The sequence below is a fragment of the Tympanuchus pallidicinctus genome, unplaced genomic scaffold (assembly GCF_026119805.1).
Source record: "Tympanuchus pallidicinctus isolate F22 unplaced genomic scaffold, pur_lepc_1.0 scaffold103, whole genome shotgun sequence".
Taxonomy (NCBI): Eukaryota; Metazoa; Chordata; class Aves; order Galliformes; family Phasianidae; genus Tympanuchus; species Tympanuchus pallidicinctus.
The window spans coordinates 47825-57167 of record NW_026294621.1 but is presented as its reverse complement, the minus strand read 5'-3'; the positions used below and the strand labels follow the sequence as shown (position 1 = coordinate 57167).

The 9343-nt window shown below is 67.5% G+C and overlaps 2 protein-coding genes across 2 annotated transcripts; both read left to right on the top strand.

Moving 5' to 3' along the window:
- Positions 1 to 27: 27 nt before the first annotated feature.
- On the top strand, positions 28 to 4478 carry CUNH1orf43 (chromosome unknown C1orf43 homolog). Its single transcript, XM_052668543.1, has 7 exons — positions 28 to 175; positions 2580 to 2681; positions 2854 to 2962; positions 3077 to 3130; positions 3352 to 3518; positions 3611 to 3669; positions 4043 to 4478. Exons 1-7 carry the CDS (start codon positions 107 to 109, stop codon positions 4239 to 4241), a joined length of 759 nt encoding a protein of 252 aa, XP_052524503.1. The 5' UTR covers positions 28 to 106; the 3' UTR covers positions 4242 to 4478.
- Positions 4479 to 7817: 3339 nt separating this feature from the next.
- LOC128073409 (tropomyosin alpha-3 chain-like) lies at positions 7818 to 8717 on the top strand. Its single transcript, XM_052668297.1, has 3 exons — positions 7818 to 8020; positions 8251 to 8376; positions 8607 to 8717. Exons 1-3 carry the CDS (start codon positions 7907 to 7909, stop codon positions 8715 to 8717), a joined length of 351 nt encoding a protein of 116 aa, XP_052524257.1. The 5' UTR covers positions 7818 to 7906.
- Positions 8718 to 9343: the final 626 nt, after the last annotated feature.

Below are 9343 nucleotides of genomic sequence, written 5' to 3'. Positions count from 1 at the left end.
CGGCTCGATTTCCTTCTCGCCCGGCGTCGCGCTTCCGCGTCACGTGACGGGGGCGCGGGGCGGCTTCGGAGGCCGCCATGTTGTGCGGCCCCGCGGCGGGCCGGGGATGGCGGGGGCCGGCAGCAACTGGCTGTCCGGGGTTAACGTGGTGCTGGTGATGGCCTACGGCAGCCTGGTGAGCGATGGAGAACGGGACGAGAGGGCCGGGGGGGGCGTGTGGGGTCCGGGAGAGGATGGGCGTGGGGTTGGGCCCGGCTGGTGTGCGGGGGGGGCTGCGGGGCCGGACCGGGGGTGGCTGCAGGGCCCTCGGTGGGCGCGGTGACCACGTGGTGCCCCGGTGGGGTTTGGGGTCCTCGCGGTGCCGGGCTGGGCTGTCCGTGGGGCCGCGTCAGCCCCAGTGCGGCTGTAGGGCGGGGGGAGGATTGGGCTGGAGACTCAAGGAGCGCTTATAGGGGGGATCTGGGGGGGGCTTGGGGTTGTGGGTGGGCTGAGGTGTGTGCTGGGGCTGCGGGGGCTTGGGGGGGGCGTGGGGCGAGAGGGGAGGCCATGGGGCGGGGGCTTAGGGGGGGTCCCTGTGGGGTGGGAGGTTGGGTGGAGGTTTGGGGGGGTTCCCATGAGGGGGGGTTTGGGGGCAGGGGGGACATGGGGTGGGGGTTTGGGAGGGGTACGGGGTGAGGTGGGGGTTTGGGGAATGGCAATGGGGTGGGGGTTTGGGTGGAGGTTTGGAGGGGGGTCCCATGGAGTGGGATTTGGGTGGGGGGCCCCGTGGGGTGAGAGTTAGAGGGAAGGCTGTGGGGTGAGAACTTGGGGTACAGCTATGGGATGGGGGTTTGAAAGATGGCAGTGAGGTGGGGGTTGGGGTGGAGGTTTGGGTGGAAGTTTGGGGGGTTCCATGAGGTGAGGTTTGGGGGAAGGCCATGGGGTGAGGGGTTGGGGGAGTCCTGTGGGGTGGGGGCTTAGGGGGTGTGGGATGTGGGGAGGGTTTAGGAGGGATCTGTGGGGCGAGGGTTTGGGGGGAGGGGGGTCCCATGGGGTGGGGTTTGAAGGAAGGCCATGGGGTGGGATTTGGGGAGTCTGGTGGGGTGTAGGTATGGGATCCCATGGTGTGGGGTTTGGGGGAAGGGGGAAGACCATGGGGTGGGGGTTTGGGGGGGTCCCTGTGGGGTGAGGGTTTGGAGTACAGCCATGGGGTGGGGGGTTTGGGGGATGGCATTGGGGTGGGGGTTTGGGTGAGAGTTTGGGTGGAGGTTTGGGGGGTCCCATGGGATGGGGGTTTGGATGGGGGACTCTATGGAAAGACGGTTTAGGGGGGGCCTCGTGTGAGAGTTAAAGGGAAGGCTGTGGGTTGCAGGGTTTGGGGGGGTCCTGTGGGGTGAGAGTTTGGGGTACAGCCATGGGGTGGGGGTTTGGGGGATGGCAGTGGGGTGGGGGTTTGGGTGGAGGTTTTGGGGGAATCCTGTGAAGTGGGGTTTGGGGGAAGGCCATGGGGTTGGATTTGGGGAGTCTGGTGGGGTGTTGGTGGGGGGTCCCATGGGGTGGGGTTTGGGGGAAGGCCATGGGGTGAGGGGCTGGGGGAGTCCTGTGGGTTGAGGGTTAGAGGGAAGGCCATGGGGTGGGGGCTTGGGGGGGTGCCTGTGGGGTGAGGGTTTGGGGTACAGCCATGGGGTGGGGGGGGTTTGGAGGATGGCATTGGGGTGGGGGTTTGGGTGGAGGTTTTGGGGGGGGTCCTGTGAGGTGGGGTTTGGGGGAAGGCCATGGGGTTGGATTTGGGGAGTCTGGTGGGGTGTTGGTGGGGGGTCCCATGGGGTGGGGTTTGGGGGAAGGCCATGGGGTGAGGGGCTGGGGGAGTCCTGTGGGTTGAGGGTTAGAGGGAAGGCCATGGGGTGGGGGCTTGGGGGGGTGCCTGTGGGGTGAGGGTTTGGAGTACAGCCATGGGGTGGGGGGTTTGGAGGATGGCAGTGGGGTGGGGTTTGGGTGGAGGTTTTGGGGGGGGGTCCTGTGAGGTGGGGTTTGGGGGAAGGCCATGGGGTGAGGGGGGGGGGGGAGGGAAGTCCTGTGGAGTTCTGTGGGTTGAGGGTTAGAGGGAAGGCCATGGGGTGGGGGTTTGGGGGGTCCCTGTGGGGTGAGGGTTTGGGGTACAGCCATGGGGTGGGGGGTTTGGGGGATGGCAGTGGGGTGGGGGTTTGGGTGGAGGTTTTGGGGGGGGGTCCTGTGAGGTGGGGTTTGGGGGAAGGCCATGGGGTTGGATTTGGGGAGTCTGGTGGGGTGTTGGTGGGGGGTCCCATGGGGTGGGGTTTGGGGGAAGGCCATGGGGTGAGGGGCTGGGGGAGTCCTGTGGGTTGAGGGTTAGAGGGAAGGCCATGGGGTGGGGGCTTGGGGGGTGCCTGTGGGGTGAGGGTTTGGAGTACAGCCATGGGGTGGGGGTGTGGGGGATGGCATTGGGGTGGGGGTTTGGGTGGAGGTTTTGGGGGGGTCCCATGGGGTGGGGTTTGGGGGACGCCCTTTGGGCTGAGTTTTGGGGGGGGTCCCGTTGGGCGCAGCTCTGTGTGCTGAGCGCCGTCCCTGCTTCGCTCCCCCAGGTCTTCGTGCTGCTGTTCATCTTTGTGAAGCGGCAGATCATGCGCTTTGCCATGAAGTCCCGGCGCGGCCCCCACGTGCCGGTTGGGCAGCACGCCCCCAAGGTCGGTTCCTGCAGGGCTCTGCCTCCAATGGGGCACGGCTGGGAGCTGCCGCCCTGGCGTGGGGACGAAGGGCTGCAGAAGGAACGGCTTCGCTCCGCTTCACGCCACGCCTGGGCTGCGCTCGTCCCTGTGATCCCGCTCTGAATTCCCCTCTCGTTTTTCTGCTCTGCAGGATTTAAAGGAAGAGATCGACATCAGGCTGTCGAGGGTGCAGGATATCAAGTATGAACCGCAGCTGTTGGCTGAGGATGACAGCAGACTCCTGCAGCTGGAGACGCAAGGTGAATCCCGATAAGCACGGCGTTCTGCTCTCACTCTTGTTGCTGGGCCCGGTCACCAGTTTGGGGCTTTTTCTGTGCCCCGCTCAGCCCTCGTTTGGTTTTTCTCTTCTCCAGGCTGCTATAATTACTTGTACAGGATGAAGGCGCTGGATGCGATTCGGACGTCAGGTGAGGGACAGAGAAGGGGGGGAGCAGGGAGGAAGCAGGGCTGCGTTGGGCAGAGGTTGGGCTCTGCTCGGAGAGCAGCGGTGGTGAAGCCGCCCTGGCTCTGCTCTGGCATTGGCAGCAATTAATCGTTAATCGGAGGCGGCGGAGTGGAGGTTTAAGGAGCCGCCAACCTTCCGCTTTGCTCCGTGCTTCAGGTTGCGCCGCGCCTTTTGGTTTTGCAGAAATCCCGTTCCAGGCAGAGGGCAGATACCCGAAATCTTTAATAGGGAAGAACTTCTGCGCCTATCTGCTGGAACTGAGGAACTCCAGCGGCTCCTTCAAAGGCATCCGCAAGGCCTTGATCGACGCTTTGCTGGACGGGTACGAGAACGCCCGCTATGGCACCGGGGTGAGTGGGGCTGCCCCTGGTCTGCGGCCCTGGGCAGGGCTGTCGCGTTGCTCCCGGGGCCTCTTTCCAACCTCTTTCCTGTTTGCGCGAAGGTCTTTGGGAAGCCGGAATATCTCAAGTACCAGGATGCTTTGAACGAGCTGGCGAACGTGTAAGTCTTGCTGCTGGGGTGCAGCGTGGAGCGTTTGGGCCTCAGCACCCCGGCCTGGCGCTGTGAACAGAGGCGTAAAAGCAGCCCAGGGTGCGAGGAGCCCGAGTCGGGCTGTCCTTCAGCTTTCCCTGCCCTTTGTGTGTTCTGGGGTTTGTCGCCGGCTCGCAGCCGCGTTCCTTCTTGCATCTTTGTGCCATGGGCTCAGCGCCGCCCCTGCGCCCGGCACGGAGGAACCCATCTTTGGTTTTCAAGACGTGAGAGCTGCCATCCGGGGGGGCAGATCTGCGCTGTGTGGGGCAGAACCCACGGCCAAGCAGCTCCTGGGGGGAGAGGCCGCATCCCCCCCCCGTGCTGATCACAGCTCTCCCTGCAGGACCAAGGCACGGGCAGGCAGCAGCCAGAGGCAGCACCAGTCGGCAGCCAAGGACCTCACTCTGTCCCCCGAAGTCTCCAACCCTGCCACCATCCAGGTCACCTACCTGCCTTCCAGCCAGAAAAGCAAACGTGCCAAACACTTCCTGGAGCTGAAGAGCTTCAAGGACAACTACAACACGCTGGAGAGCACGCTGTGAGCAGGGACCTTCCACGAGCCCCCTGCTGGGCACAGCAAACCCGGGGGGGTTTTGTGCTGGGACGAAGCAGTCGTGCCCTCGGCGTCCCCCTCGTGGGACGTGGGGCTGGCGGAGCCCCCCGCTGGCGGAGCCCCTTTGGGCTGCCTGGGATGCTGCGGGTGCTCGAGGCCGGCGGCCCCAACCCTGTGAATAAACTTTGGTTAGCTGTAACTTATTTATAAAAGACGCGGAGCCCGGCCGGCTCTCCGCCCTGCCTCTCTTTCCCTCGGTGGCCAGCAGGGGCTGATGCTGTCTGTCCGTCCTGTCTGTGTGCATCTCGGGCGCCTCGTCTGATCTTGCCGAGGGACGAACGCCCTCCTTTCCCCCCGACGGTGGGCGCCGGGACTGCGTGTAAATACTTTGTCGGCCTCGTGCTGCTCCGAGGAGCCGCGTTGGGCTGCGGGTTGTTCCGCGTTCAGGGACGCCTGGGGCAGACGCGGCCCTGCGGGAGCGGCTCCCTGCCCGGGGGCGCCGTTCCCCCGCTCTCAGCGGCAGCTCAGCGTCACCGCACCGTGCGCCCCGTGGGGTGGGAAGGGGGGTCCCTGCCGCGGGCCTCTGCGCTCTTTTTAATTGCTCTTTAATAAAACGAGTCACCCCCGGCCCGCTGCGTGCTGCCGGCTCCGTGCCGCGGTTGCCATGGGGCCGTCGCCGCGGTGACGGGACAGCAGTGGGGTTCTGCGGTGCTGCTGGCGCTGGCCGCGATGGCAGGGAGCAGCCGCGTCCCGTCCCCGCATGGGGAGCAGGTGGGGGGCGGGCAGGGGGCCGCAGCTGCCGCCCCGCGAGGCTGGGCGTCCCGAACTCGTGGCTTTGGTTGCAGGTGGTGGCGAAGGAGGTAGAGACCTGTGCGGAGTTGGTGCAGAGGTAGAGGCACGAAGGGGGTCGTGGGGGGGGAGGGGGGGTGAAGGGGTCTCAGCGGGGGTCCCCACGTTTATTTTGTCGCCCCGCGTCCCTGCAGCTGGGGGTTGGCAGCCGGGGAGCAGCGGCAGGAGATTTGGGCCACGTCCTTCGGGGCGCTGCGCTGGAGCCTGGAGGAGGAGCTGCGCCTCGCCGGCAAGGAGCTGACGGCGGTGGGTGCCTCCCGGGGGCTCAGGCCCCCCCCCCCCTCCTTTGGTTGCCCCGGGCTTCATTGCCGGCCCCACAGCTGCGGCGGGCGGCTCTGGATCGGCTCCTGCAGGACGAGCGACGGCAGCAGCAGCGGGAGCTGCGGCGGTGCGGGAAGGCGTTCCACGCGGAGCGGCTGTGACGGGCGGGCAGCGGCGTCTCCGGGCATCAAACGGCGCTCGGCTGGGAATAAAGCGGTTGAAACAGACGGAGCTGCGCCCACCGGGCACCGCGTGGTTGTGGGGCGGAGGGGCAGGAAAGGGGGCAGGAAAGGGGGCAGCCCGGCCCGAACCGCGGCGCGGATCCCCGCGTGCGCCGCATCCCGGTGCCGGGAGGTGGCAGCACGGCCGCCTCTCGCGCTTCGCGTCCCGGTTCCCGCAGCGCTGCGCTGGGCTGCGTGCGATGCCCGCCGTCGGGTCGCTCCCTCGGCCCCTGCCCGCGCCCGACCTTGGTGTCTCCCGGCCCCGGGGCCCATCAGCGCTGCCCGGCTCAGCTTATTGACAGGGCCGGGGGCGGTGCGGCCGCCACCCCCCGCCAGCAGCCCTTCATTAGAGCTGCTGTCACCTCGCATCACGTCACACCTCACGCGCAGCCCCACATCCCAGCTTTGCTGCCACGTGTGTCCCTGCCGTCCCCAGAGCCGCCCTCCCTGCCGTCCCGCTGCCGCCCCCTGCTCTCCAGCCCGGGCCGCGTCCTTGTCCCCACATCCCCCCCGCGGTGGCTTTGCGTCCCCCCAACCCGATTTCTGAGGCCCATCGCGGCACCGACACGTCGTGCGCCTCCAGCAACGGCGGAGGACGGCCCCGGTGTCCGTCCCAGATGTGGGTCCTTCCTCTGTGCAGCCGCAGCCACGTATGGGGCAGCGCAGGGGATGCGGGCAGTCCCGTCTTTGATCCCCTGGAACCCAGAGACAGGGGAGAGATGGGACGGCGGGGGGACGCGGGACGCAGCTCGTCCTTGGGCAGGGTCACACGCGGCCCCCGACACGGGGAGAGCGCCGGGCTGTGGCCGAACTCGTATCGACATCCCCGCTAATGACAGCAGCGTGTGACCGGGGGCAGCGGCAGCGGCGCGGGGCCATCGACCCGTATTGAGCGGAGGGGGCAGGGGGACATCGATGGGTAATTAATGGGAACGAGGCCACGTGTGGGGCCGGGGCTCTCGCCGGCCGCATCCCCCCACCGAGTGCGGCTGAGCGCGGTTATAAACAGCAGCCAACGGTGCCAGAGCCGCCGCCGAGACCCCCGAGCCGGGCAGGTAAGGAGCCGCAGTTGGGGTCCCTCGGCTGCAGCCGTGCAGGAGCCGCCCTGCGCCGTAGCGCCGTGGGACCGTGACCGCCCTGCCCTGCTCCGGTTCCAGCCCCGCTGCCGTTCGCTTCCTTCTTGTCCTCCAGATCCCAAAGGATCCCAGAGGAAACGGAGCAGCCCCACATTGCAGCAGACGGACCGGGAGCCCACGGAGCAGCAGCCCCACAGCGCAGGCCGAGCCGGGGCGCACGGGCGCAGAGCTGCATGGAGGAAGGAGCCCCGGCACGCTCGGCCCCTTCTCTCCCCCTTCTCTTTCTCTTGCAGGGAGCTGAGCCCCGGGCCCGTCCCGCCCTGCCTCTGTCTGATATGTTTGATATTAGGTTGTTTTATTGGAAACCAACTAAATATCAAACATATTCTTACAGCGTCAGGGCCGCCCAGCGCCGCGTGCCGCCCGCGTGGGCTCAGCGCCCACCACCTGTTCCCCGATGTGCAGCGATGGCGCCCTGTGCCTCCTGCCCCAAATCCGTGCCAAGGAACTCCTGCAATCCTCCCCCCCCCCCCCCCCCCGTGCTGGGACAATGAGCTCCTGGATGCCAGCAGCATCCCCTGCCCCATGGCTGGGTGCTGGGGGGGGGTCAGGGGGGTCCCGAGGGCTCGGCTGCCCCCCCGCCGCCCCTGCAGAGCTGAACCACGCGGGCCGGGGGCTGCCGCTCTCAGCACAGCCTTGGGCTCAGCGCGCCCTTTGCCTCACTGCCCCCCAGGCGTGGGGAAGGACGAGGCCGGGGGCAGCGGGGTGCTGGGGGGTCACTGGGGGTGCTGGGGAACGAGGGGAGGTGAGGTGAGCCGCGGCCGCCGAGCCAGGGGGACCAGGAGGGGGGGCCAGGAGCCCATCGCCCCCCTGCTTTGGTACGCATGGAGCTGCTGGGTTGGGACGCGGCGTCCCTGTGCCACCAATATGGGTGTCCCCTTGCAGGGGGGGGCGGGCAGCCAGGACAATGCGGGACCCCCACCTGCCGACCTGCTGCTGCTTTTTATAACTGCCCCAGCTGTCCTGCAGGAGCCCAAATAAGGCCGCAGCCGCCCGGACCCCCCCACGCCAGACAATGGGTCCCGAGCAGAGACTTTTTGGGAGCATGGGGGGGGTGGGGAGGGCCAAGAAAGGCAAAGCCCTGCGCCCACGGAGCGGAGCGCGCCCATAAACCGGGCGGCAGCGGGCAGCAGGGCCATTGAGTGCCGCCTTCCGCCCCACTGCGCTGAGCCCCGAACCCCGCAGCCATGGAGGCCATCAAGAAGAAGATGCAGATGCTGAAGCTGGACAAGGAGAACGCTCTGGACCGGGCAGAGCAGGCGGAGGCAGAGCAGAAACAGGCGGAGGAGAGGAGCAAGCAGGTGGGGCGCGATGGGAGATGGCTGGAGGGGAACGGGCAGCAGGGCTGGGGGATCCGCGTCCGACGGGGGGGTTGGGGCCGTGCTGTGGGGCAGCCCCCCCTTCCAGCTGGGTGGTTGGGAAGGACTGACAGTGGGGTGGGGTGGGAAGGAGCGCGTGGGGGCAAAGAGTGAATCCCCCCCGGCCATGTGGGGTGTGTGGTGATGTGTGGTGATGGCTGTGGTGCTTGCAGCTGGAGGATGAGCTGGCCGCCATGCAGAAGAAGCTGAAGGGGACGGAGGACGAGCTGGACAAATACTCAGAGGCCCTGAAGGACGCCCAGGAGAAGCTGGAGTTGGCGGAGAAGAAGGCGGCCGATGTGCGTATGGGGGACGGGAGCCCCGGCACGGGGCTGGGGGATGGTCCCCAAAATGGGGCCGAGCGCAGGGAGGGGGGTGGGCAGCCCTGGAGCTGGGCTCAGCGCTCGGCCATTGGAGGAGGAACGACGCCAAAGAAGGACGGAGGACAAAGTGCACAGCGCTGCTATTGTTGGCCGCCGGGTCCAAGCAAACAATGGCACCAGCCGTGCTGGGTTTCACTGCCCGGCAGCCACGTGGCACCACGGCTCTGTTTGGCACCTGCAGGGCCGTCACCCTGCTGCCATCGCCGCTGCTTCGGCTGCCATCGCCCCCGCAGGGCAGCGCAGGGTGGGGACGCTGAAGCACCTGCGCGACCCTTTGCTGGCTGTTCTCCCTCTGAGCACCACAATTTGGGGTCCTGGGGGTTCGTCGGCCCCATGGCTGTGCTGTCTCTCACTGGGAGGTGACAGAGGGCACCGCAGTGCTGTGCTCCCCGCATCGCCGGGCTCCATCCGCAGCGCTCGGTCACGCTTTGATTGAGGTCCGCACGCCCTGCATGAGCGACAACATGGGGATCATTGGGCTGGGGCTCACAGGGGGTTGTGGAGGGGGGCTGGGTGGGGGTCTGGGGGCTGCCAGTCCCTATTGGGTGGTGTGGGGTGGGGCGAGGGGAGGTGAGAGGATTGGAGGTGAGGGGATGGGAGGTGAGGTGAGGTGAGGGGAGGTGAGGGGAGGTGAGGCTCAGCACCGCCAGCAGAGAGTTTGGAGCAGAGCTGAACTGGGAATGGGGGCACAGCGGGGGGGTGGGCTGAGCTCAGCCCCCGGGAATGCACGGCCGCCGCTGTGCCCGTATAAGGCCTGCAGAGGGCTCGGTGCGTGGGGCAGAGCAGCGCTGGCAACTCTACGGGGTGGGCAGGCGCTGCGGTGCGGCTCGCGGCCCGGCGGCCACGCTCACCTACGGATTGGGCCGCGCGGCCCCACGGCAGC

What these genes read in the sequence shown, in the direction of transcription:
- CUNH1orf43 (XM_052668543.1), top strand. Translation starts at nt 107, where the DNA reads ATGGCGGGGGCCGGCAGCAACTGGCTGTCCGGGGTTAACGTGGTGCTG. An exon ending in TTGGGCAGCACGCCCCCAAG is followed by an intron (nt 2,682 to 2,853) that starts GTCGGTTCCTGC and finishes TCTGCTCTGCAG; the next exon opens with GATTTAAAGGAAGAGATCGA. An exon ending in GGATGCGATTCGGACGTCAG is followed by an intron (nt 3,131 to 3,351) that starts GTGAGGGACAGA and finishes TTGGTTTTGCAG; the next exon opens with AAATCCCGTTCCAGGCAGAG.
- LOC128073409 (XM_052668297.1), top strand. Translation starts at nt 7,907, where the DNA reads ATGGAGGCCATCAAGAAGAAGATGCAGATGCTGAAGCTGGACAAGGAG. An exon ending in CGGAGGAGAGGAGCAAGCAG is followed by an intron (nt 8,021 to 8,250) that starts GTGGGGCGCGAT and finishes TGGTGCTTGCAG; the next exon opens with CTGGAGGATGAGCTGGCCGC. An exon ending in CGGAGAAGAAGGCGGCCGAT is followed by an intron (nt 8,377 to 8,606) that starts GTGCGTATGGGG and finishes ACTGCCCGGCAG; the next exon opens with CCACGTGGCACCACGGCTCT.